General features: G+C 39.3%; 1 protein-coding gene across 3 annotated transcripts in view; it reads right to left on the bottom strand.

Annotated features, from left to right (window-relative positions):
• Positions 1 to 26,800, bottom strand: part of LOC149312518 (ras-related protein Rab-28-like) — a 77,412-nt gene extending 50,612 nt beyond the window's left edge. The window contains exons 1-3 of one of the 3 annotated variants that reach the window (XM_089526896.1): positions 26,479 to 26,800; positions 13,137 to 13,233; positions 583 to 671 (exon numbers count right to left, since the gene is read on the bottom strand). In XM_089526896.1, the coding sequence (XP_089383022.1) occupies positions 583 to 671; positions 13,137 to 13,233; positions 26,479 to 26,556 (264 nt within the window). In that variant the 5' untranslated portion in view covers positions 26,557 to 26,800. The remainder of the gene's footprint in view (positions 1 to 582; positions 672 to 13,136; positions 13,234 to 26,478) is intronic. The other 2 variants (XM_089526894.1, XM_089526895.1) reach the window with 2 other exon arrangements.
• Between the last annotated feature and the right edge of the window lie 392 nt (positions 26,801 to 27,192).

The following is a 27,192-nucleotide window of genomic DNA, read 5'->3' as shown; positions in this document are numbered from 1 at the left end:
AGGAAGGAAGGAAGGAAGGAAGGAAGGAAGGAAGGAATATTTGTACCATTATTGCTAACTTGAAAATGTGCCTACTTGTAAAGCAGTTCATTTTCACTGTTCTGCAAAAATATTTAGCTACCTGCTTGCCTTCTTTTGTTTGCCCTCCTAGAAGCTCAGCTGGCTGAATGAATTTAATGACACAGGATTGCTCTTAATTTCCTCCCTCTACCTTTGCTCCCCAGGAAGCATCTGCACTCAAAACAGTCACTATGCCTATTTAGATATCCATGGGGATATCTAAATAATCTTAACGAAAGTGCCATTTTAAGCCACAATGCAGGACTATGAACATCTGTTTCAGAGAGCTGTTAGGGATACACAAACTAGCACCTTTCATTCATAAAAGGAAATACTGTTCCAAAGAGTCTGAAACAAAAAAATCAGTCCACAGAACAAATGTTCAAAACAGTTTAACTTAAGCAGCTGTTTACATTTTTACTAGACTTTTAAAATTACGCTGCTAGCTATCATTTTTACAGTGAAAGTTTTAGGAAAGCAAACAATAATCTACAGCAATTTATAGGGTATTTTTTGTCATACCTGTGCACCATAAACATATTTATCCAACATCTTGCCTCCTATTGTTTGGCCTCCAATATCCCATACTTGAAGGGTAACATTGACATTTCCTGAAAGAAGAAAAAATTAAATGTATTTGACATTGTTAGATTACAGAAATTTGATGCAGTATAAATAATCTTTACAATAGCATATTGAAACAGTATACCATATGTTCTACCTATGCCAGATGTTCTGCTGTTAAGGTATTTGTCTTGTAAAAAGAGATGAACATCACATACAGCCTATGGCAAATGATACCCTGTATCAGCAAAAAACATGCAACCTGTCAGACACATTTAAAGGGGCTCATGTTCCTCAAACAGCAGCTCCTCATGCCATACCAGTATACTGTTCTTTACATTTAACTGTAGCTTCAAAAACTACAGTCTTTAGCAATGGATCCTTCTATGGACGTGGCTTTATTTTTCCATTTACTATTGTTGATATTGTAGACTATATTTCAAAGGAAGGAACTAGCAGAGCCACTTCTGAGTATTCCTTACCTTAGAAAATTCTATGGGATTGCCATAAGTCGATAGGCAGCTTGAAGGCATGTATACACTTCGTTGGTATTATTGTTATTAGCATAATTTACTTTTGCCATTATCATCATCATCGTCTCCTCTCCCATCATTACCAGTTCTATCTACCTGTCCATATACTGTATCTTCCTCAAACAACAAACACAAAACAAAATATAAAACAGAATATTGAAATACAAAGTAAATACTCCATCTTTTAGGGGAGAAATAAAATACAGCTTATGACCTTCCCTTCTAATGGAGAAAAATAAAATCACTTGCAAACCTATGTCTCTCTGCTCTAAAGGCCCATTGTTCTGTAGCCTTAGCAGCTTAGATTACTAAATACAGTTTACACCAGGGGTGGGAATTGTGCAAACTTTCAGATGTTGTCGAACTTCAACTACCTTCATTCATCACCATCAGCTATGCTGATTAGGGCTAGTGGGAGCTCAAAATCTGGAGAGCTACACAATTCCTATCCTTGCTTACATACATAGTCTAGATCTTGTCTGTGTAAAGTGTAACAGTAGTTCTTCAAGTGGTCATCTGTGAACTCACACAAATAGTCATCCTGCACTTACACAGTGCACTATTCAGAACCTTCCAGAGTGTTACATAAGCATTTTGGCAGTAGCTCTGCCCACCTCCAGCAGCCCTATATAGTGGGCACCAATACAGCAATCCAATGGACAGGCAGGACATGTCAACGGAAGGATGGACAGGGTTGTGAGAGTTCACAGATGACCACTCAAAGAACTACAGTTACAGGTATGTGACCTGTCCTTCCTCTTCATGGTCTCATGGTCTCTGTGACTCACAGAAATAGGAGTCTGCTGTTATTGTTAACTGCCCTCAAGTTGGCCTCAACTTATGGCGACTCTGTGAATGACACATCTCCAAGTCTCCCTGACTTCCATTACTCTGCTTAAGTCCTGCAAATTCAGGCCCATGACTCTCTGCTTAAGTCTATCCATCTGGTGTGTGACCTTCCTCTGTTTCTGTTGCCTTCTCTAGCATTATCATATTTTCTAATGAGTCATGCCTTCTCGTGATGTGACCGAAGTATGATCACCTCGGTTTCATCCTCTTTGCTTCAGGATCGAGTTCAGGATTGATCTGTTCAAGAACTCATTTGTCTTTCTGGCTGTTCACAATATCCTCAGCACTCTTCTCCAGCTCCACATCCCAAGGGAGTTTATATTTTTTCTCTCTCAATTTTCTTCACTGTCCAGCTCTCACATTCACACATAGTAATGGGGAATATAATGGCTTGGACAATTCTGACTTTAGTGCCCTGCTGTATACCTTTACACTTTAGGATCTTGTCTAAATCTTTCATAGCTGCCCTCCCCATTCTTAGTCTTCTTCTTATTTCTTGACTGTAATCCCAGAGCCTATCAATGTTTGATCCAATGTCCTTGAATTTACAGGAATACATTTTTTATTTCCTCATTGTCTAGGACCTAGGCTGAACTTACGTAGATCCTCCATGGTAATTATTTTTGTTTTCTTTGTGTTCAGCAGTAAATCTGCTTTTGCACTTTCTTATTTGACCTTTCTTAGTAAATGTTCCAAGTCTGTGATGTTTTCTACTAGTAGTATGGTGTCATCTGCATACTTTAGATCACTGCTGTTCCGGCCTCCTATCCTCATTCTTCCTTTTTCTGAGTCTAAACCTGCTCTGCATATAATATTTTCTGTGTACAAACTGAACTGATATGGTGTTACAACTCCCATTCTCCTCTTTTGATATCAGAAATGTAATAAAACAGAGCTGGGCAACCATTCCATAATCCCAATTGTGGAACCATAACCACAGAATAGCTTTTGCACATAGGCTAGCAAACAGGAAGCATTGGAGCCCCAGAATGATGGATTAATTCTGGACATTCTGAAGAGGTGAAGAAGCTCAGATCCAGAGAACAAAGGGCTGCAGATATAAACAAAAGTCCAGGTGATTTTGCGCGCTAATCCTCTTTGCCTGGAAATGCATGGCTATCGTGCCCATTCACATCTGAGTGTTACCCCTTTGGAAAACTGTTTCAAAGTAACCCAAACTACTTCAAAGTACTTCCTAAGTACTTCAAAACCTATTTCAAAGAACCTCAAGACCATTTGGTCTTTTCTATAGGTTGGATTCTGCTTCAATGCATAATTCCACTATAAATATGGGTGCCCATTCTTTGTGTCTTCAGCTTAATCCAGCTGCAGGCAGAAATGCTGATGTTTTTGTCTGGCTAGCACTTCTTTCGCTCACCACCCTCTGTTTGCCAAGGAGCAATTGAGTCCTCACTCTATTCCTGGACCAACAACACTGGAATCAAGATCCGTGCAGGTGTAGTATTACCATTAGAGAAGCCTCTTCTGTTCCAATGTAACACTTTTGATCTCCATAGTTCTTGTCTACGTGCGTGGTTGTTTGCAGGTGTCTGCATGTTGATTTCCCCTTCAAATAAAACTCATTGCATTTGGAAACTTGTCTCTGGATTTCTGCATACTTTGGGGCCCTGTAAAGCTGTGATAGATCCCTCAAACTGTTTTGCTCCGGTCACTCTAAATCTACTCCCAGATAGTCTCTGAGCCCACGCATTCTGCAGGTCATACTCTTGATGTGGTCTTCTGTACCGAACAGGCATATCCATGGGCAGAAATAACTAGTATCTCCGCATTATCATGGACGGATCATTTCCTGGTTAAGGTTGGTCTGGAGACTACTATTCCTCCCTCTAGGGGTGGAGGACCAATTAAAATGGTCCGCCCTCGAAGGCTGATGGAACCCATTAGGTTCCAAGAAGCCCTAGGGGGTTCTATGGTTGGCAGTGCCAGTGACTCTGTTGAAGTTCTGGTTAATTTATGGAATAACAACATCACCAGAGCTATAGACATGATCGCTCCCAAGCGTCCCTTCCAACCCAGTAAAAACCGTAACCCTTGGTACACTGAAGAGCTTAAACAAATGAAGCAGGTTGGACAACGACTAGAGAAGCGTTGGCTGAAATCTCAACTCATATCTGATAAGATACTTCATAGGACTTTTCTTAGGTCCTATCAAATGGCGATAGATGCAGCCAAAAAATCTTTCTACGCTGCATCTATCGCATCTGTGAAATCTCGTCCAGCTGAGCTGTTCAGGGTGGTAAGGAGTTTAACACAACTGCCTCCCACCCAGAACCCTCTATTAGAGTCAACCATAGCTTACTGTAATGCTTTTAATGATTATTTCACAGATAAAATCTTTCGGATAAGAGCTGATTTAGATGCCAACTTTAAGTCAGAAGCAATGAGAGAGGCATCCAACGCCTCCGCCATTACTGTTAGACTGGATCAGTTTGAGTCGGTAAGTACTGAGGACGTGGACAAGCTCCTTAGTAGTCTGAAAAAAACGACTTGCCCTCTTGACCCTTGCCCATCCAGGCTGGCTGTCCAGGGGGGTGATATAGTCAAGCTGATGCTGAAAAATATAATCAATGCATCCTTCAGGGAGGGTACCCTGCCTTCTTGTCTTAAGGAGGCAGTGGTCAGACCACTCTTAAAAAAGCCCTCCCTGGACCCTCTGGATAGAAATAACTATAGGCCAGTCTCGTTGTTGCCATTCTTGAGCAAGGTGATCGAGAGGGCGGTCGCCAATCAACTACAGGCAGTCTTGGATGAAGCTGATTATCTGGACCCATTTCAAACCGGATTCAGGGCAGGATACGGAGTTGAGACGGCCTTGGTCGCCTTAGTCGATGATCTCTGTCTAGGCATCGACAGGGGAAGTGTGACCCTGCTGGTGCTCTTAGACCTCTCAGCGGCCTTCGATACCATCGACCATGGTATCCTTCTAGAACGCCTGAGAGAGTTAGGTATCGGAGGCACTGTTCTACAGTGGTTCCGGTCCTACCTCTCAGGCAGATTCCAGATGGTGGCGCTAGGAGACAGTTGCTCTTCTAAAAGAGAGATAAAATTTGGTGTACCCCAGGGCGCAATATTGTCTCCTATGCTGTTTAACATTTACATGAAGCCGCTGGGAAAAATCATCCGGAGACATGGGGCAGGATGTTATCAGTACACTGATGACACCCAAATATATTTCTCTATGTCTCAAACTGATGCAGTGTCTATGGATGGCATCTCTCCTCTGAATGCCTGTCTTGGGGCGGTAATGGACTGGATGAGGGAAAACCGACTCAAGCTGAATCCAGGTAAGACGGAGGTACTTGTTATAGGAAACCCAAGCCCAGGTATGGAATTATGTCAGCCAGTTCTGGATGGGGTCACACTTCCCCTGAAAGACTCTGTCCGCAGCTTAGGGGTGCTCCTTGACTCGTCGCTTCACCTGACAGCTCAGGTAGATGCGACAGTCAGGAGCACTTGTTATCAGCTTCGGCTGATACGCCAGCTGCGCCCCTTCCTGGAGCAGGGAGACCTTGAAACAGTTGTACATGCGCTGGTCACCTCTCGATTGGACTTCTGTAATGCGCTGTATATGGGGCTACCCTTGTGCCAAGTTCAGAAACTTCAACTTGTACAAAATATGGCAGCCAGGTTAATTACAGGTACTCGTCGTACCGATTACATAACACCGGTTTTGAAATCGCTTCACTGGCTGCCAATTAGTTTCCGGGCAAGGTACAAGGTGTTGGTGATTCCCTTCAAAGCCCTACATGGCTTGGGTCCAGAATACTTAAGAGATCGCCTACTTCCATACTGTCCGTCCCGCACTCTAAGGTCCTCGGGGAAGAATCTACTTCAGCCAATAAAATCTAGGCTAACTTCAGTCACCCAGAGGGCCTTTTCCATCGCAGCTCCGAAGCTATGGAATGACCTGCCGAAGGAGATCCGTGACATTTCTACTCTTACAGCCTTTAAGAAGGCTCTTAAAACGGATCTCTTCCGGCAAGCCTTCCCTACCTAGTTCTACTCCCCATTTACTGTGACTTATGTCACTCTGTCCACCAATTCTTCTCTTAAATTTAATGAGAAGAATTAAATTAAAATTAATTAAAATAAAATCCTTGCCTCAAGAAGAAGAGCCCTCCCTCCATGACATCATCATCAGACCTGGGAGGGAGTGAAAAAGAGAGGCCCAACTTCCATCAGGCCTAACTGTGAATGTACTCACTTCACTCTCTTTAATTTTATTGTATTTTATTTATTTATTGTATTGTATTGTATTTTATTATCTTTATTTTTACTGTTGTAACCCACCTGGATTCCTTGTGATTGGGCGGGCTATAAATAAATTATTATTATTATTATTATTATTATTATTACTACTACTCATTTGAGCTAAGTATTAAAATTCCCCTAAATTCAGATTAGTGGTAGAGCATCCCCTTGGGCATGCTTCATTCATAACAGAATGCAGCCTTGCCTGGCACCTTTGTCAATTGGGAACCATTTTGTTTCTCCATATTCTATTCTAACAGTAGCCTCTTGTCCTAAGTATAGATTTCTCATCAGGACTACAAAATGTAGCGGCACTCCCTTGTCTTTAAGACCACTTCATAGTTTTTCATGGTCCAAGCAGTCAAAGGCTTTGCTATAGTCTATAAAGCTACTCCTGATCATCTTCTGGAATTCCCTGGGGCGCTTGATTATCCATCGTGTTTGCAATGTGGTCCCTAGTTCCTCTTAATTTTCCTGAAACTCTGGGATTTCTCTCTCCATATGTGATTGGAATCTGTAATTCAAAATTTTGCTTGCATGCAATATTAGTGTTATAGTCCTGTAGTTGCTGCAGTCTTTTGTGTCTCCTTTTTTGTGGATTGAGATATATATTGATCATTTCCAACCTGTTGACCACCATTTTGTTTTCCATATTTGTTGGCATATTTTAGTTATCGCTAGAGTTGATTCTGTCTTGTAGCAGTTCTACTGGAATATTCTAGTGATTTATTCTTCCCAATTTCTCTTATTGCAGCTTCCACCTGCAACAGGATTTGGCGTTCATCTTCATATGGTTCTCCTTTCCATGTGTGCATTGTTCCTTCTTTTTTGTTTAGCTGTTCTGTAATGGGAGACTAACAAGCTACAAAAGCAGGTTCATAACACTCCCTACCCATGCAATGCAACAGCAAAGCACAATGACTTTCAGAAGACAGATATAATCTGAAACATTTCAGAAGGCAGTTGTTCTGAAATAATAATAATAATAGTCATAGTAATAATAATAATAATACATTTTATTTATATGCCGCCTTTCCTAAGGATCAAGGCAGTTTACAAAATTACATAAGCAAATTAAGAAATTTTATTTTGAACATGTTATTTCAGTTCATATAAACTAATAACTATTGTTGTAATCCTAAATTTGTTGACATCTGTTTAGTCCCAATTTGAGGAAATGTATGCAGTAAGCAACCAATACAAATGTAGGCCTTCCTGTTTGAATACCTTTTAAAACTCACCCTCTAAATTATTGCATTTCCAATAGATTTTTGTACATTTAATGTGGACTGAGTAGTTAATAAAATACAGGGAGGCTTTCAACTGTATGATAGTTATCCAGTTTCCACAATGCATGCCTGCAGTAAAGACCTATATGTAATGAATATATATATGCAGTGCTCAAGCAATCTTTCTACATACTACAATCAATATAAATAATATAAATCACTCCTCTCCTTCAATGTAAACATGAGTTACCAGCTTGTCTCCTTTACAAACCACGCACAAAAGAGAATTCCCCACAGGCCTTATACAGAATAACTTTTCTGTAAATTGTCTCCAAATATCAAACTGTTGATCTATAAAATCTACAACAATGCTACAAACAAACTATGCAAAATCATAGTAAAATTGTTGTTGTTGCTGTTTGTCTTACAGTCAACTCTGGCTTATGGCATCCCTAAGGCAAATCTATCATGGGGTTTTCTTGGCAGGATTCTTCTTCAGAGGGGGTCTACCTTTGCCTTCCTGTGAGGCTGAGAGAGTGTGACGTGCCCAAAGCTATTCAGTGGGTTTCCATGGCCAAGCAGCATAGTCTAACAATCAAGCTGCTATACCAGGATGGCTCTCAAGTGAAATTATAATCTTAAAAAACACAGGTGGGAAAAGACATAGACAGGACAATGGGAAATTATTTGTATGATCTTAAAGAAAATTATTTAAAAAACAATGTACTTTAGGTAGTATTTGACACCAGATAAGTTCCCAAAAATGTATAAAGGGATAAATAATAAGTACCAGTATTTGAAATAATGACAGAAGATTGGAACATTTTTCCATCTCTGGTGAAGGTGTAAAAAAAAAAAGCCAGGAATTACAGAAATGAAAATTACTATTATTCAAAAGATCTTGGGTAAAGTTATCATCCTCAGACTCAAACTGTTTTTATTAAATATAATTGATTTTGAAAGTAAGGAGGAAAAAGAACATAAAACCCTAAAGTTACAGCTATAAGACTAATTTATGCTACAAACTGGGGTGGGGGGGGGAGACTTTGAATATCTCAGAATGGCTGGGAAAGATGGATATTGCTGAGCTAGCAAAATTGACTAACTTTGTTAATGGTAATGGCATAAATGATTTTAAAAGAGTTTTGAAACCCTTTAGAGAGTATGTCGAAGATTTAAGAGGCGACATAGCAATATTAGGATTCAGTTTATACGTAATGTTTGAAAGTTTATTCTTCAGAAGAAAATATAATTGGAATAGTGAGCATAATTTATTTCTAAGAGGAGTAATACTATGATATGTATGCAAGAACTGCATTACAGATGAATAAGTCATAATTCATTTGGGAAGTGGGATTTGGAGTGCTAATAAGTACTGAATTGCTTGTATCTTTTTATTCACATTATCTTTTTTCTTTTCTCTTTCGTTTTTCTTTTCTTTTTTACATGTTTTATATATAACACCTCCTTTTACCTCCTGTTTTCTATGTAATTGTTGTTTATATTTCACTATCAATTAAAAAAAAAACAACAACACAGATTTCTACGAATAGGATTTCTTCCCCTTCATCCCATCCCCCTCCATGCGTTTATATTATCTGCAGCTATACTATTCCATAATCCTGATCTTGAGTTTCATCCTCCTCCTCCTGAAATAAATAAATTTAGCTGCAAATACATTTATTTAAAATGCGTAATGAGACATACACACAAACAAATATAAATTTTCGCCTCCAAAAAAATCAGAATGCTTCCGTTCTGTTCAAATTTCCTGGTAGAATGAAAACTAGGAAGATTACCACCTATTCACACAATGTTAACTATATTTTAATAGCCACACACCAAATGTTTCACAGATCTGTATGATTTATGTTGTGGTCATTGGCAGTAAAAGACAAAAGAAAGCAAAATAATTGTGTTTACAATTAAAGTTTTATTACGAGCTGAATGTGAAAAAAATCTGCCGAAATTTTGCTGGAACTTTGAGGGGAGGTTACTCAACAGAAAATAATGTTCAATTGTAAGAGAAGCAGAGCTCATTAGGAACACAGGGCAGATATCCAAACTCTTTTGGTTTGAATCAATACCACTAACAGGATTGAACAGCAGCCTTCTAAAAGTATACTTGGGCACTGGTTAACCTTACTTAAAGTTCTATACAGTCAAGATGGAACTAAAAACATGTCTGTCCACCTCTTTTACTGAGGCCTTTTAAAAGCCTTTTCATAGTGAAACCCTGTTTACTAGGTTATACCCACAACCTTCCTGAAAGTATTTTGACTATGGCTCTTAAGGAGCTCTATCTCCAAAACCTCAGACTAACAGATACACTATTTTAAGCATTGAAATCTGTACAGTGGTTGCATGCAGACTATACAGCACACTGGATCATGAAACTCTTCCAACTCTGTGATTCTATGATTCTATCTAAAGCATAATTACGCTGAACAAAGACAATTAGATTACTTTAACTTTAAAAAAACATATTTTCCACAGGTAATCTATAGTATCTGAAAGTACCATATATAATCAGCTATAAGAAGACCTCATGTGTAAATCAAGGGCAGGTTTTGGACTCAACATTATGGATTCTGATATGACACATGGATAAGTCGAGGGTAAAACTTAGGGGTATGTAATAAAGGATCTAAAGGATGAAGGAAAACAATGCCGAAGAACCTACAAAATTCTGGCAGACATAACTGTTTGTGCTCACCCTAAAGGCTGGATGGATGAGAGAATAGAGAGAGTCCGTACTTCTTTTAGGTGCTCCCAACATACTTTTGCCACTCTGCTCAGAGATGGGGATGGTTCTGTACAGCACTTATCTATGTATACACTTATGTACATGTATGTGTATACACTGACCCATGGTTAAGTCGACCCAGATTTTTTGTGTCAACTGTTTTACTAAAACTTCTAGACTTACACATGAGTATATATAGTATTTGATATCATGTGCTGAAAGAGGTGTGCCCTAACTCATATACAACAGAACCAAAGGAAAGAGCCTTGTATGCAGAAACAGACTGAATGTGGGAAGGATTCACCCGGCAAAACAGATGGTTAACACTATCAGTTTCGCCAGCATAAATAATCTAAATGGATGGAAAAACTTCCAGAATCATCCCCACCCTAAAATCAATGCAAAGTTCTATAAAAGCAAAGCAGCACACATGCTCAGCAGTGGCTACTCCAAAGGCAACACATGGACTAGCACAATTGCTGGATGTGTATATGTTCTACTGCCTTCCCTTATGCAGACTCTGGAAGGAAGTCAACTCTGCCACTCAATTTGAAGAACAGCTTCTGATCCACCAAATATCTCTGCTAAGAAAAGAGGAAGGGGCAATGTTTAGAATTTACCCTCCTTCCTGCATGTGCTTAGTACTTTCCATGCTATTCTCTGAAAGGTCCACCAACCTCTCAAACAAATTCTCAGGTGATCCAAGAGGAAAAGAATATCAGCAAAAATCTCTTTATCTTCAAGTCTCTTCTCTTTGCAAGCTGGATCAAAAGCTACTCTGCAAAGGGAACTGCATCAATTTATTTAATTCCGAATCTAAAATTGCAGAAAAACCAGTACCAGACATAGAACACCCCAACTGGAATGGAACAAAGGCACAGAACAAGTCACATTTATTGCACCAAAACCTATGTATACTAGCACTGTGGTTCTGTTCTGAACCTTGGACACTTGTATAATGAAAATATCAAACTCAACACTGGCATATGTAAGATTATCAAATATGAATTGAAATAAATATTCAGTTTTGACAAATTAAAGGTGTTCATAATAATGGATGCAGAATTAGGATCTGTGCTAAAAATAGTAGTTCCAAATCAAAATTTCAAAATATGCAAGCATTTGCCCAAAATGCTCACAGTTCTTCAAGAAACTACAATTTATAACCATTCCTCTAACAAAACTAAACAGAGTAATTCTTTCTTCTGGCATTTGCAACATTAATAATTCACATTTAAGAATATTCAGTGCAGCTCTTCTAATTAAATTTGTATTGACCTCTATGTCATAGATCATTACTCATTTAATTATAAAAGACTACTTTTCCAATAAGAGTTATGTGCCCACACTGAGGAGCTCTTCTATCACTGGGAGAAAACTATTCTACATATCTACTAATGGATAAACAATTACTTATAAGAAATATGCAAATACTAAGTGTACACTACTTAATAACTTTGTAAGAATTAGAAAGAAAGAAAAACAAATGTACACATCACTGTATGTTATAGGGATGGAGCAAAAGATTAATATTTTTCCAAGCATTCAAAATTCAGTAATGAACTAATACATTGTATATGCTTAGTTAGCTATAATCAACAGGGGGGTAGAAGGAATAAGCAGAATTCACGTTTTCAGTACACAAATCCTCATGTGCACAGGGCATACATTCCAGTTGCTAGTGCTACTGTAAATATTATACATACCTATACTTCTAGACGACAGAGTAGGTCACTCCATTCACAGTGAAATAAGCATTCAGACTTGGAATTCAGTCGCACAGTCGCACATCCATAGATCTACACACTGAATATTGCTGGTAGAGTTGGAAAAGTTCTGGGACCAATTTATGTTGGCACTTATATATGTGACCTATTTTTCAGGCCAGCTTAAGACTGGCACCTATAAACTTGGTATTAGCTTTTCAGAAGCTAAAATATTTTGGAGAACTAATTGCTAGTGCTGTAATTTCAAATAGTGTTCAGAAGAGAGCTTCTATGATTTATTCAACAAACAAACAAAAGCCAAAACTGGTTTATCAAACCCTCACACTTACACACTGTTCAATTAAACCATTCTTCATTTATATTCTTTCTGAAACACTCCAGAAATAATAAAAGTTCAATCTTGCACCAACGTTATCAATTCACCCTGAAGTCCCAATGAAAACACTCTCTCCAGCTCTGGCTTTTTAAGTTCACTAGGGAAAAATACATTTTGTTGTATATTTTTATGCTTAAAAGTTATGATAAAATGAACAACAATTTTTAGGCCCTTAATTGTTCAGAAACAAATTTTAAGATCCTGCCATTCTTTTTTAATTACTACTTTATGTTTTCCACGCCGTGTGCTACTACTGGCATCTAAATAGTTTCTTTGCATCATGAAGTGAAACATCTTGAATGCTGAAACTGTATTTTTATGAGTGCCTGGGGACTCTGAATTTTAGTGGTCTATTAAATGCCAGCAATTTCATGCTGCCTTGCATAAGACAGCATTCACATATCACAGCCAAGCAATTCCATAGCTACATTATACATGTATCCCTTCAACTTAACCAAAAGTGGGGAATATCTTATTTTAAAATGTCTTTTGAAAGGAAATATTTTTCCATCACTCTATGTGGAGGGTTTTTTTTTCTTCTTCTACATGTTAATATTTAAATCAGGAACCTGGGAGAAACAGGTATTCTTCAGAATGTAATATTTCACACTCAATATGAAATGATGCAACTGTAAATAGACAATGCTTTAACACTGAGGTTGTTCAGCTTCTTCAAGTGTTACATTAAATCTTCTTATGTACTTAAGAGCAAACACCTTTTCCAAACATTTTACCATTACTTTCCACTTCTCAGTATTGTCCATGTTACTCTCCTCTTACCTGGGAGCGTTATTCTTTTCAAAAAGAAGTCAAGTCCTATGGTTTGTTTGTACTGCTTCCCAAAAGCTTCTTGAGCAAAACGTGTGGCTAGGGAGGTCTGAAAACAGAATCGCATCAAATTCACTTGGTATTTTAAAGGAGACACAGATGTATAATATAATAAATGCTATTTTAAAAAAATAGTAGTTTCTTAAGTTCCATGTAACTTCTTTCCCTAAAACAGAAGCAAAAGGCATTTCTGTAGCAAAACTGATTAGTAAAGAATATTGGCTCACAACCACATTACAATTTTTGGGGGGAATTAATTAAACTAAGTTAAAATACATTACTCCTTAAAGCATTCAAACAAAAGGCCCAGGAGGCTTCAACACAAAGCATAAGAACATACCTTCATTTAACAGGAACACAGAAATCCACCTAGTAGTCAAGTCCTCTAGCTCAACTGTTATCAAAACTGACTGGCAGTGACTCACCAAGATTTCGGACAACCCTACCTTTAGATGCAAAGGACTGGACCTTTTGTATGCAAAGCATCTGCTCTGCCATTAAGCTGTTCTAGATCTTGTCTGGATTAATTAGCACTGCCACAAGCAAAGCACTTCAGAATGTTGTTTGTGCTTACAATAACACTGGCCAAGATTCAAAGGACCACACAAAGAGTTCATGAGCCCAAGAGGTTTTGGATTTGTGTTTGCTGAGTGAGAGCACCCTCCCCACACTCAAGTAACTTAAGAAACTGAGGTGCATTGCAAAAGCAGTTTCTTGTACCATCGGGACAGAAAATACAAATGTTTCACTGGGCTGAAACTGAGGCAGAAAGATAGCAGCTTGACCAAGACTACAGACAAGGATGAATATCTCCGTGCATTTCAAAAGTCCATGTGAGTTTTATGTTCTCTGCCACAGGTCTATCTATTTGTCTGCTTTTGAAAAAATGCATCAATATGCAAATTACAAACATTTCCCCTTTTTTGAGCAAAGAATTATACTATAAAATTTAGAGAATCTGAAGTCCAAAGGATAATTACATTCTGATCCACAAAGTAGTCTCGTAAGTATATATTGGTACTTCTACATTTTATTCTTGTTCATGAATTTCTCCTTCACTCATTGCCAGTTTGTTTAAAATACAGACCAAACTAAATTCTCCAGCACCCCTTACCACAAAGGAAGCCCATGGAAGAGCTCAGGTATGAACCTAGAATCACTGTACTAGAAGCCAGTTCAAAATTCCATCTACTATTATTTTGCTTCTCTCAATATACGGACTAATCTACTCCTCCAATTTTAATGCACACGTAGTTTCATCAAAAATTATAAATGTATCATATGTATCCGAATATGCCTAGACAATAATGAAAAAATATATATTTTTTAGTATTGCAATGATGCCCAGTTTCAGGTATCCATTCCACCAAAACAAGATCAGCTAAAATCACTAGAATCCATTTCTTTACCAAACCAAAAAAAAACCCCTAAGATCATAATTTTAAACATGATTACACTATTGCTAACTCAAAGTACAAAATGTGCAGGAAACAGCAAAAAAAAACCTATTTTAAACTATGAGCTACAGACCAATAGAACAGGAAATAATAATGTGTTTTCTCATATTCTCTATAGTTAAATAAAGAAAATACACAGAGCAAATTTATTTGGAAAATTTAATTTCATGATATATTCAAAGCAATATGAGATTATTTCAAAAACATAATACTGGAAAGGTTTATCGGAAGTAAATAAATATGGTATCAGGGGGGAAAAAACTATAAAAATTAAGATGACAGCAAGCAAGATATAGAGGAAATCATTTAAACTGTTCTGATCCTCCAAACGGATTCTTTTTTTAAAAAATAAACTTCTTTTTAACAAGAAATAAAATATATTTAAAAGTAAATATACATAGTGAACATTCACAAATGTTATATATGATAGTCCTCCCTATTCTATATTTACGGAGATTGTAAATATTAACTTTATCACTATGTGACATTCAATATTCCCTAAAAGGTTCCTAAAGGCATTAATGAAAATACACATTGGGTTAACAGCTGCCAATAAGAGAAATACGTTTTCAGCAGCACAGAAAAGTTCTCTGAAACAACATTCATTAACTCCTCTCCCTGCTGCAAAAGAGCACAGAACAGAAAATCAGGAACCTGGTCCCTTTTCATTTTGTTACTAATGACTGTAATACCACACAGAAAAAGCCTGGAAAAGCAAGGCTTCTAGCTAAAGAGCAATTCTTTATTTGCCTGAACTACAATAGCATCTGCTGTTAAACATCTTAGGCTTTCTTCTGAAAATCAAGAAAAATAATTTCCCTATGGATTTTTTAAAATGGACTCTTAAGTTTGAAGGATCCCTGATACCCATTTTTAACTGGCAACTTTCTGCCTCCATGTATTTAAATATCTGGCACAGTACCTTGAAATCAAAAAGCACCACAAAAACGATGGAGTATTCAAAAACAAGCTGATTCCTCTACTTTTGACATTTTAATTTCTCTAGAATTTTCATATTACAAATTATTCCTGAAGAATTACGGATATATCTCTTACACACAAAAGGTTTCACTCTTACTTAGCTTCAGGGACCAGCATAATACATTGCAAAGTTCCATGTTAGGCCATACCTATGACTGACCTTCATGCACCAAGCCTTTGCAAAATCCACACAGAACTAGGCCTGTAGCATAAACATTCTGTGGCATTGTCACTCAAATACTGTAGCCGTAAAACAATTTCCCCAATTTTAGTACTTGCCATATATTGGGTTGGGGGGGGGGGGTTGTTTTAATTTTAAAAGAAACACTGTGAGGTGTTTTTTTTTAAAGCCCCACAATTCTTATTGTGCTGCATAAGCCAATGTAAATGTGGAAGGAAACATGTCCTATGCTATATTTCAGAGAATGATGAAACAGCAAAGTAAAAGTAATATGCTCTGGTTGTCAATAGGTTTTCGCACTCAGAGGAAAGCAAGAGTTCTCCATGGGCAAGAGGTATTTTCACGAGGGTTAGGAAATATAAGTAGCACCCATTATAAATTCTGACTCTAATACATTGGAATTCTCCTTAGGCTCAGGTAATACCTTACAGTTCACTCAATGCAATTTAAAAACAAAATCCTAGGGCATGAGGGTTAAAGAGCACTGTTCTACCAGTTAAAACAAACACACAGAAGCGTACCTTAAATGCTAAGGGGTGTCTTAGGATCTCCTGGTAGGAAAAACTGCATTATTCAGTTACGACTGCTGTCAAACCTGGAAATGTTAGTCATTTTTAGAGTCCTCAATATAGCCCTCAGCACCCCCACTTCTTTCATACCATTGAATTTTTCAAAGAGTTAACTGTTCAGCAATCCCTTCCTTGTAGATTGCAGGTATGTCTGTTTTAATCCTACAACCTATTCTTTGCACTAGTAGTTATAAAATGGGGTGGTTAATCATTGTCTACTGATTCTTCTCCCATATTATTTACTTATCCATTTACATATTAATTTATTTTTCAACTTGACTTCAAGTCAATATTTTTCTTGCATCCTCTTCTCTTGGACTTGAACTAGCACATGGGCTGAAAAAAAAATTTCCTACCGCAAGGCTATTGGCCAACAGATAAAAACAAACAAAGAAGTCACACATTCTCTCCAGGCCACACACAAGTAACTATTTGTTTAAGTAATTTGGGTTTAATCAACTGCATCATAGGTTTTATAAATACCATAAGTAAATCCAAACATCTTCTCAGGTTCTGGCAACTCAGGCTGGGATCCACTGACCAGTCACAACTACAGTCATACAGTCAGTTAACAAAGCCTCTGACAAAAAAGCACCTTTTTTTCAAAAGGTATGAAAGGGATCTAGGAGTCCAAGTAGACCACAAGTTGAACAGATGCGGCAGCTAAAAAGGCCAATGCGATTCTAGGTTGCATCAGTAAAAGTATAGTGTCTAGATCAAGGGAAGTAATAGTACCACTGTATTCTGCTCTGGTCAGGCCCCACCTAGAATACTGTGTCCAGTTCTGGGCACCACAATTCAAAAAGGATGTTGAGAAACTGGAGCATGTCCAGAGGAGGGCAACTAAAATGGTGAAGGGTCTGGAAACCAAGCCCTATGAGGAATGACTTAGGGAGCTGTGGATGTTTAGTCTGGAGAAGGTTAAGAGGTGATATGATAGGCCTGTTTAAATACTTGAAGGGATGTCATATTGAGGAGGGAGCAAGCTTGTTTTCTGCTCCTCCAGAGACTAGGACCCGGAACAATGGATGCAAGCTCCAGGAAAAGAGATTCCACCTCAACATTAAGAGGAACTTCCTGACAGTAAGGGCTGTTCAACAGTGGAATAAACTCCCTCAGATTGGAGTGGAGTCTCCTTCCTTGGAGGTCTTTAAACAGAGGCTGGATGGCCATCTGTCGGGGATGCTTTGATTGAGAGTTCCTGCTTGGCATAATGGGGTTTGACTGGATGGCCCTTGTAGTCTCTTCCAACTCAATGAAAAAAAAATTACACCTGCTCGCCTTCCCCTCTTCTTCCATATTATCCATCTGATTTAGATATTTTTACCAACATTAACACAAAATAGTGAAGGAGAAATGGAGAAACACAGAGTGTTTGCATTAGGTTGCAGCAAATGGCACGCAATAAACCAGTGTTTCCCATACTTTGGTCCTCCATATGTTTTGGGCTTCTCCTCTCAGAATTCCTGATTGTTGGCCAAGCTGGCTGGGGCTTCTGGGAACTGAAGTTCAAAACATCTGGAGGACCAAAGTTTGGGAACTGCTGTAGTAAATCATGCAAAAATGCTTGAGCTGGGAAAGAATGGGATTCTACTCTGACCAACCCTATTGTAGCTGTGCATGTTTGCCAACAACTGCCAGGTAAACAGCCACTGCTTCTAGAATCCCTTATGGAGCAAGGGCCAACACCAAAAGAGAAAAACTGGTAAGCTTCCCCTACCCCAGCATGTTAAAAAAGTTTATCTGGCCAAAATATATTTTAAAAGTATAGAGTGGTGAAAGAAAAATCATCATCCCAAAGCGTTTTCGAAGAAGCTTTCAAGTAATCTCCAGAAGGTTCAAAATGTTTTTGTTTACTTCTGCAAAGCTTCCCTGACCTGGTTGTTCCATTGGACATGTGCATCTTGTTAGATCTGAACAAAAGGTCTGCTGAAACATGCTGAACTACTCTTCTATTCTGTAGTGTAGGAACTTATTTCTATTCTTTCTTTCTTATTTCTGTCTTTGGTACAGGTTGAGGCTCCCTTATTCAAAATGCTTGGGACCAGAGGTGTCTTGATTTCAGATTTTTTCAGATTTTGGGAGATTTGCATATACATAATGAGATATCCTGGAGATGGGACCGAAGTCTAAACATGAAAATTATTTGTATTTCGTATACATAGCCTGCAGTGAATAATATTTTTAATAATTTTGTGCATGAAACAAAGTTTGCATACACAGAACCATCAGAAAACAAAGATGCCAGTATCTCAGCCACCCACATAGACCATTTTGGATTTCGTAATTCCGGATAAGGGAAACCAAACCTATACCAAATGGTCAGCAACACATCTACTTTTTTAATGGGGATATTCCAGGTATTCCAGTTTAAAATAATTGTGCAAGTAAAATTACGTAATAACTCTCCCAGTTACATATCATGGTGTTATTACAGCAAAAAGGAATAAAGAGATGTTTATACTTTCCTTTTTTTAGGGAATATTTCCACTGTAACAGGCACATACACAGAGAGAGACAATGCTGTGTTACCTGGCCAAATATTTTCAGTTATGCACTGATCGTCTGCCACAGAAATTGTTCATCAGAGAAAAATATTCGGGGCACACAAATTTCACATACACAAACAAGAGTATTTCTCTCGGCACTATTTACTGCTAGCTCAGGGGAAAGAGCTGCACCAGTTTACCAGTACAGCACCATTTTAAAGAATAAAAAGCTACCGTATCTCCCCCTTTTCAGCACTAGCCAGTTTTACCCCATCACACCTTCTCTTCAAAATCTAATGAGGTTCATGAAAAGCATCCTTGAAATCCTTGTCTATTTTCTAAAAGCCCTTTCCCTACAAATCTAAGCTTCCACCTCTTTTGTAAGGTCTTCTCTACCTTTCCCTTTCCCCATCTCTCTCTCTCTCTGGCTTTGTTGTTTTTTTCAAGCAGAGGTGGGCACACAAAGAGACCTGTTTTGACGTCCTTCCAACAATGTGTGGAATGCTGTTACTGTGTGCCTTCTAATCATTTCTGACTTATGGAGACTCTATCCCGGGGTTTTCTTGGCAAGATTTGTTCAGAGGGAATTTGCCACTAACTTCCTCTGAGGCTAATAGAGTGTGAGGTGCTCAAAGTTGCCCAGTGGTTTTCCATAGCTGAGTGAGGATAGGAACCCTTATCTCCAGAGGGTTCAGAAGAATAGGAATGGGAAAGGAAGCAATAAAAGAACTAGAAGAGATCCTAAGGAGTAAAGATATAGAAATATGATGGCTTCACCAAGCCATGGTATTCCCCATCGCCATGTATGGACGTGAAAGGTGGAGAATGAAGAAAGTAGACAGGAAGAGTATCAACTCCTTTGAGATATAGTACTGGAGAAGATGGCTGAGGATAGCATGGAGAGTCAAAAGGACAAACAAATGGGCCCTTGAGCAGATCAAGCCTTAAATCTCCTTGGAAGCCAAGATGATCAAACTGAGACTGTCATACTTTGGTCACAACATGATAAGGTATAACTCTAGAGAACCCAATGCCATGAAAGGTAGAAGAAAGCAGAAAGAGAAGAAGACTGCATGCCAGATGGATAGACTCTATTAGCAAGGTCATGGACATGCATTTGCAAAAACTAAGGAAAGCAGTGGAGAATGGAAGTCTTGGAGATGTCTCATCCACAGGGTTGCCATGAATCCGGTCTACTCGAGGACAGGTAACAAAAACTCCGGAGTCCTGTTCCAATACTCAAACCATTAAACCACAGTATATATTTCACATAGGAGAACCATAGGCTCTCCTATGTGAAATATATACTTTCTTCAAAACTAGAAGTGACATTCTGATCACTTCCAGTTCTTTTTTTCCCCGTGATCTTTCTTTGACTGATGAGGGTGAAGATCAAAACAGCAATTAAATGCTAAATAATGCCGCACATGCATCTTCACCCTATTGGTTTTTGGTGGAAAAGCATTTTTGTGGGTTATGTGGGTTAAGTTTGTGGGTTATGGGGAGTGACAGACATATGACAGGCCCAGGCCATACCTGGGCAGCAGGCTGTCAAATTCCCTCCCATGTTTTGTTGAAATTCTGTTTTTAAAAGCAATCTTGGTTGGGAGACCAGCTACTTAGGAAAGCCTTTTCTCTAATGATCCAATGCAAAATGTAGCCAGACTCCTTGTCAAAGATTTAGTTCTTTAGTCCATCCTTGTCTTTCCAGGTTCCCTTAAGAAAGTTTGCCAAGATGCCTGGAGTCATTTTGGTACCCAAATATGCACCTATCAGCTTCTGAAGCAGAAGATAAGAATATGAGCAAGATGCACAAAGCACATAACCCTAAATGAGAGCGCACTGGAATCAACTGTCCTCCCTACCATTTTTGCCAGTGTGACCCAGCATGAAGATTGTATGCCTTTCATGCTCAACAAATAACTTGGAATCCTTTATTTTTATATCGGTTTCTGAAACCATTCTCTAAGCATTTTCCTCTCTCCTCTCTTACTGGAAGCCTGAAATCACTGAAATTGTTTAGCCCAATCCCATAGAACTTCCTGGAGTGCAATCCAGCCTACTTTATTCTAGGCTAGCCCTGGAATCACAACCTGGAATTAAAAACCTTCATAGCAACGGTACTTCTCAGAATATATTTTGCTTGTCTTTAACGCCTGCTTCATGACACTGTACTTTTTATTCCTTGTAAAAGCTTTTTTAATGTTTTTCTATGTCATTTCTATTGCCATTTATGAACTCATTCCTTTCCTATTAGATGTCACTAATTGACAATGCAATACTGTGTATATTCTTATTCTTGTGTGTTCAGTTTTAAGAAAACATGAGTCATAGCTCTGTATGAATCAATGTGACCAATCTGCCAGGACGCATCATTCCAAGATTCAAAGATCTCTTGTATGTGTGCATTCTCAAAGCTCTGCATCACATTTGCTGCAAACTCCTATTTCTTGCTCCTATTTCCTGCTCCAGTCCAGCCCCATTGCGAATTGACTGTTTATTATTAGACACGCCGACTAGTTTGTTATTACCTCGAGTGATATGAATGATGACCCCAACACATGAATTCCTAAACAGAGAACTGGAAGCTAAAAATCAAACTCATGAACATTGTTGCTATACATTTGTATTTACATTAACACATTTATATTTACTGCCAATTACAATTTACAATAGTTTAGACTACTAATACACTTTTTAAATAATTATATTGATCTCTCACTTTTGTTATGGTTTTAGACATCAAGCACTGTGGCTTAAGAAACCAGAAAATTTCCTCTACTGACTTCTGAGAAGGTAAAGCAACACTCCAGTCTGTCCACATTCAAACTGTGCTTTGTTAAGCAAACCCCCATTATCTCTGAACCATTTATCTGTATGTATAAATCAGACTGGCATATTTGGGGCATAAAGCCTGATCAGTACAGCTCTCAAGTAGTTGAATCCCTTTGCTCAGCCCAAAACTCTGCCTTTTCTTGGAAATCATTATCCCTCAGTCTACACAACTTTCTATGAAACAAGACTAGTGGTGACTTATCACACAGGAAGCCTTGTGTATATGTGTGTGTGTATATATATATATATATATATACACACACACACACACACACACACACACACACACACATCAGCCATAGGCAATGAGGTGCTACCTTGTGGCCATAGTCTCAGATAACTTTTCAAAGGGGAAGAGTTAATGGTTTATTACTCTTTGACACAGGAAAAGGACATACTAGTCACTGGAGGCTTGTCATGACAAGTTAATAAGCCTCTTTGCAGATCCATTATCTGCAAACCACCACCTTCTCCACCCACCTTGTCTAATTATTCATAGTAACTTTGAAGATCCATATTAACTAGGCCTTGAAAACAGATAAAAGTTCTAAATTGTGCAGAATATGACTGCTAGGATTTTCAGTTCATACTTCGTGGATGACTTACACTAGCAATTTGACAGGAGGAAGCATATCCCTGTCGCTTCTGATGGACTTCAACACCTTTCAGTACCATTAATCATGGACCACATTTTTTTAAAAAGGAAGTATTTTACCAGGGAAAGGTAGCAATAAAACCAGGGCCACACTTGAAAAATAAGAGTGACTGAACTAATGCAATGCCTTCTCCTTTCAATAGATTAGCCTGTGGGGTTTGCTCTTCTGACATCTTTTTCTTCATATTATCCATTTGTTTTATCATAAGAGAGAAAGAAGAAGAAAAGTTGTTACAGAGGAGGATTTGACCACTGCTTACAAGTGAATAATGTGATGGGATATGTTTAATAAGTCCTTTAAAAATGTTCATTTTTGCCAGCCTGTTTAAAATCAATATTGTATTATTTTGCTATTGTGTTCACACTTATTTCTCAAACCAAGTTGTCTAGCAAGGATCAAAGGCAGATGGAGTGCAAACACTGATGGCCAGGTCCTAATGCCAGGCCTAAGCATGCTACCATACAAACCCAAGTGTAAGAACAGTGAAGTGCAATGTAGCATGTTGCCCATCGTTTTTTAACACTACAGTTGGTGAGGCTCATTTTGAAACACTATACATTTCGTACACTGATTGCTGTGAATAAGTGGAAGTGATATGCCTCAGAGATAAAAGAAAAGGGCACAGATCCATGGCAGATATTTGAGAGACAGGTGAGAGTTTGTATCTGTAGTTGGAACTGCATGGCAACATAAGGTAAATCTGCACATGTTGCCCTCCTTAAAAGGATTAGCAAATTTGTTGTCTGCTCCAGGAGTACCTATTTGTTTTTGTAATTCTCCCTTTGTATATTAGCCACGAAATTACTGTTGTCCAAAGAGAAATTAAACATTGCCTGTGGAACCTCTCAGCATTCACGACTGGAAGTGTAAATTGCTTGTAATCCAGTGTATTTTTAGTAGTAGTAAGAGTGACAATAGTCTTTCATTCCACTTTAGAAGAAATGTTATGGTAGCATAAATGTATACATGAAGTATAGTGGGTCAAACTCCCTTCCACAATATATTCACACTGTGTATCTGTAAAGACAGCTATTTGCCTGATGGTTAAAAATCTAATTTTCCTCCTTCAATTGTGCAATTTTTAAATTTACAACGGTATTTGCCTTAATTATGATCTGCTATGTCTGAAAAGCTTTACAGTATACTCATCTATTCAGAAATAACTTTACTGTGTTGAGAAGGGAGAGTATCTGTGAGTGCAGCATTGCAACCATCAGACCATTTTAAAGCATCAATAATCCATGCTTATTTTCAGTATGCAAAGGGGTAACACCTTGAGACTAATTGAAAGAAAGAAGTTGGTATCATGAGCTTTTATAGCTTTGAGCCTACTTCCTCCATAGCTCGGGCTCTCCGCTTCTTTCCTTCAGTTAGGCCTGTTACAGACTGCCAAAATAAAGCTGCTTCAGGTCTCTTTGGAGGCATGCTACTTAAATGATGCATGGGTCCTAAGAGTCCGGAGGTCACACCAAAGCCACACTCCATTCCTAAGCACTGGAGTCCAGCTTTGGTGCAGCTTCCGGATTCTTAGGACGCATGCATCATTTAAACAGCATACCTCCAAAGAGACCCGAAGCAGCTTTATTTTGGCAGTCTGTAACAGGCCTTAGTCTCAAAGGCAGGGTGCCAACAAGTCTTCCTTTTCCGGGACTTGTCCTACAGTTCAACCTTCTGTCCAGGAGGAATAAATGTCCTCCGTTCTGAGTATGACCAAGAAGCATGGATTTACATTGAGATGAGTGTTTTTAGCTTTCATTTTGTAATGTCTCACATTTTACAGTGCCTTGTCCTCCTTGATGGTTATGACACCTGGCCAGCCTGCTCAAAGGGCTGCAAGATCACTTTGCAGACTGATTTTCCAGACTGACACGACAAGGTCTTTGAATGCCATGCTCATGGTGTGCAGTCAATATTGGGAATGACACTACTTTAAAAAAATATATTGCAATGAGTTCAGAAGGGCGCATACCCAAACAGTTTTATAAGGAAGGATTGTCTTTTTCACATACATATTTTAACTGGGGAGCTCTGAGATCTACCGCAAGGGAACATAAATAATAATACCTAGAAGTGAAGGGAATCTGAGGAGTTTATCAAAACGGGAGGAATTTCTAAATTCGAATGAAAAGAAAGTGGGGCCAGAATGCATTCATTTAAATGCGCAATTACGTGAATGTGCATTGTGTTCGAACAGGCTCCCCATTGCTTGAAAATAGCATGCCATTGCCCGAATTTGCGTGTGGCAGTCTATCACGCAATAATGTGAAACCACATGATTGCGTTCGGACTGACTTCCCAGTGCCTGAATTTGCATGTAGTGGGTTATCACGCAATAATGTTAAAGCCCATGTTTGCGTTCAGATTGCCTTCGGATTATACTTCCAATTCCCCTTGTCTGATAAACTCCTAAGACTTAGCAAGTCTGTGATATCAGTATGTAGAGATCGTGTAGCACCTTTGAGACTAACTGGAAGGAAGAAGTTGGCAGCAGCAGCTTTCGTAGACTTCGGCCTACTTCCGCCAAATGCACCTGAGAAAGTAGACTTTAGGCCCCATACAGACAGGCCAAAATAATGTCCCTAGACTAAAGGCCCTATATAGACAGGCCAAAATAAAGCTGCTTAAGGTAACTTTGGAGGTATGCTGTTTAAATGATGCATGCGTCCTAAGAGCCCGGAAGCCGCACCAATGCCACGATCCAGTACTAAGGACTGGTGCACAGCTTTGGTGCAGCTTCCGGGCTCTTAGGACGCATGCATCATTTAAACAGCATACCTCCAAAGTGACCTGAAGCAGCTTTATTTTGGCCTGTCTGTATAGGGCCTTTAGTCTAGGGACACAGGGACAACTGGAAGCGTAAACAGGGATTATTGTGTGAAAATCACGCATTTGCAATTAAGATTTTCACACGACGTTGTGATTAAATGGCCATTATCCCCGGAATATCATGCAATTTCGATGAAGCTTTCGAAAAGCAATTAAAGCGCCATTAACAGCAACAAACCATTCACATGAAATGCCTGAAAATACTTTCTTGCTGTTTATTGCCTGGTTATTCCCGGAACAGTGGCTCTTTTAATCGAGCCGAGTCTGAAAATCTTAATCGCGATTTAATAGCAATTGTGCGATTTTCACTGGATAAACTTCCAATTTTCCTTCATGTAATAAAGTCCTAGGAAAGCGCATACTACCAACAACTTCTTTCTTTCACTGAAGGCACTGCAAGATCTCTCTACATCATCATCATCATCATCATAGCCAAATGCATCTGAGGAAGTAGACCGAAGTCTAGTAAAGCTCCTGCTGCCGACGTCTTTCTTTCAGTTTGTCTCAAAGGCGCTACAAGATCCCACTACATTATTATCATCATTATCATCATCATCATATCCAGATGCATCTGAGGAAGTAGACCGAAGCCTAGGAAAGCTCCTGCTCCCAACTTCTTCCTTTCAATGAGCCTCAAAGGCGCCACAGGATCTCTCTTCATACAAACACACTGCAGAAATAACCCAGTTTGAGACCTCTTTAATTGCCCTGGATCAGCGCTGGGGGATCCTGGGAATTGTAGTTTCATTGCGGCACCAGAGCGCTCTCTCTCTCTCTCTCAATGTAAAACAAAGAACTACAGTTCCCAGGATTCCTTAGCAACTGAGCCAGGGCAGTTCAAGAGGTCTCAAACTGGGTTATTTCTGCAGTGTGTTCTGGATCTAAGCCTTCCCTAAGGCACAGTCATTGGTTTCAATGGAAGGAGGCCAGTGGAAAGAGTCTCCTCCTTAGGATCCAACATTGATGGGCGTTATCTAAGCCTAATCTGCCTGTGACCTTTAGGAGCAGCTTGGAAAGTGGGTCAGAGGAAGAGGAGCGGGGCTGCTACTCAAACTGCATCCGCATTGGGGAGATAACCCGGTTTGGTACCGCTTTAACTCTCATTCTGGCTGTTTGCTATGGAATTCTGGGAGTTGGAGTTTGTTGTGGGCCCAGAGCGGAGCTCCGCTCCGCTCTGGGCCCACAACAAACTCCAACTCCCAGAATTCCATAGCAAACAACCAGACAACAAGTTAAAGCGCGATCAAACCGGGTTATCTCCCCCAATGCGGATGCAGCCCGCCTGGGAGGGCGAACTGACCTTGCCTGAGGCTCCGTCGCCCAACACCACGAACTTTAGCAGCCGGTCAGCGCTCTCTTCCTCCTCAGAGTCCGACATAGCCCCGCTAAACGGCGCGCATGGGCTCAAAGGGGGACCGGCACCCGGGCGGCCGCCGCCATTTTGTGTGTTTTCCCCCCTCTTTCGCAGAGACCAGCTTCGGACTAAACCATTGGAGCGAGAGAGGGGGGAGCGGGAGAAGGAAGGCTTCGGGACGCCGCGACAAAAGGCAAAGGTTGGAAGGAACAACTCGCGCCCCCCCCTTTTTTCTGTCTCCTAATGGTTTAGCCCACACAGCCCTGGAATGGGAACAACGGCAGTCTATGGGTTTCCTAAGCTTGGTAACCAGGGCCACAAAGGGTGAGCGGAGCAAGGAAAGGGCCGCCCCTTTTTACCTGAGAGAATGGGCGGGGCGATAGTCGCGCCGGCCAATAGGAACGGAGAGGGGCGGGGAAAGTGCTGCGCATGCGCCTTGAGTTGTTTCCAAACAGGGCTTAGGTTGTGGTTTGAGTGCAATGGAGGAGAGTTGTTGTTTAAGCCCATGTTTTGGTTGAAAGATTATTCTCTCTCTTGCCCTCCCAGTTTCCAATATGCAATAGAATTAAAAGCCCTTGAATTAAATACTATTATTATTATTATTATTATATTTATTATATTTATTATATTTATTTATTTATTTATTTATTTGTATATCCC

This window comes from Sceloporus occidentalis, unplaced genomic scaffold (assembly GCF_023333645.1).
Source record: "Sceloporus occidentalis isolate IW3139 unplaced genomic scaffold, rSceOcc1.0.p SCAF_5, whole genome shotgun sequence".
Classification (NCBI taxonomy): domain Eukaryota; kingdom Metazoa; phylum Chordata; class Lepidosauria; order Squamata; family Phrynosomatidae; genus Sceloporus; species Sceloporus occidentalis.
Note: the sequence above shows the minus strand (reverse complement) of the source record. Positions and strands in the feature narration are given on the sequence as shown.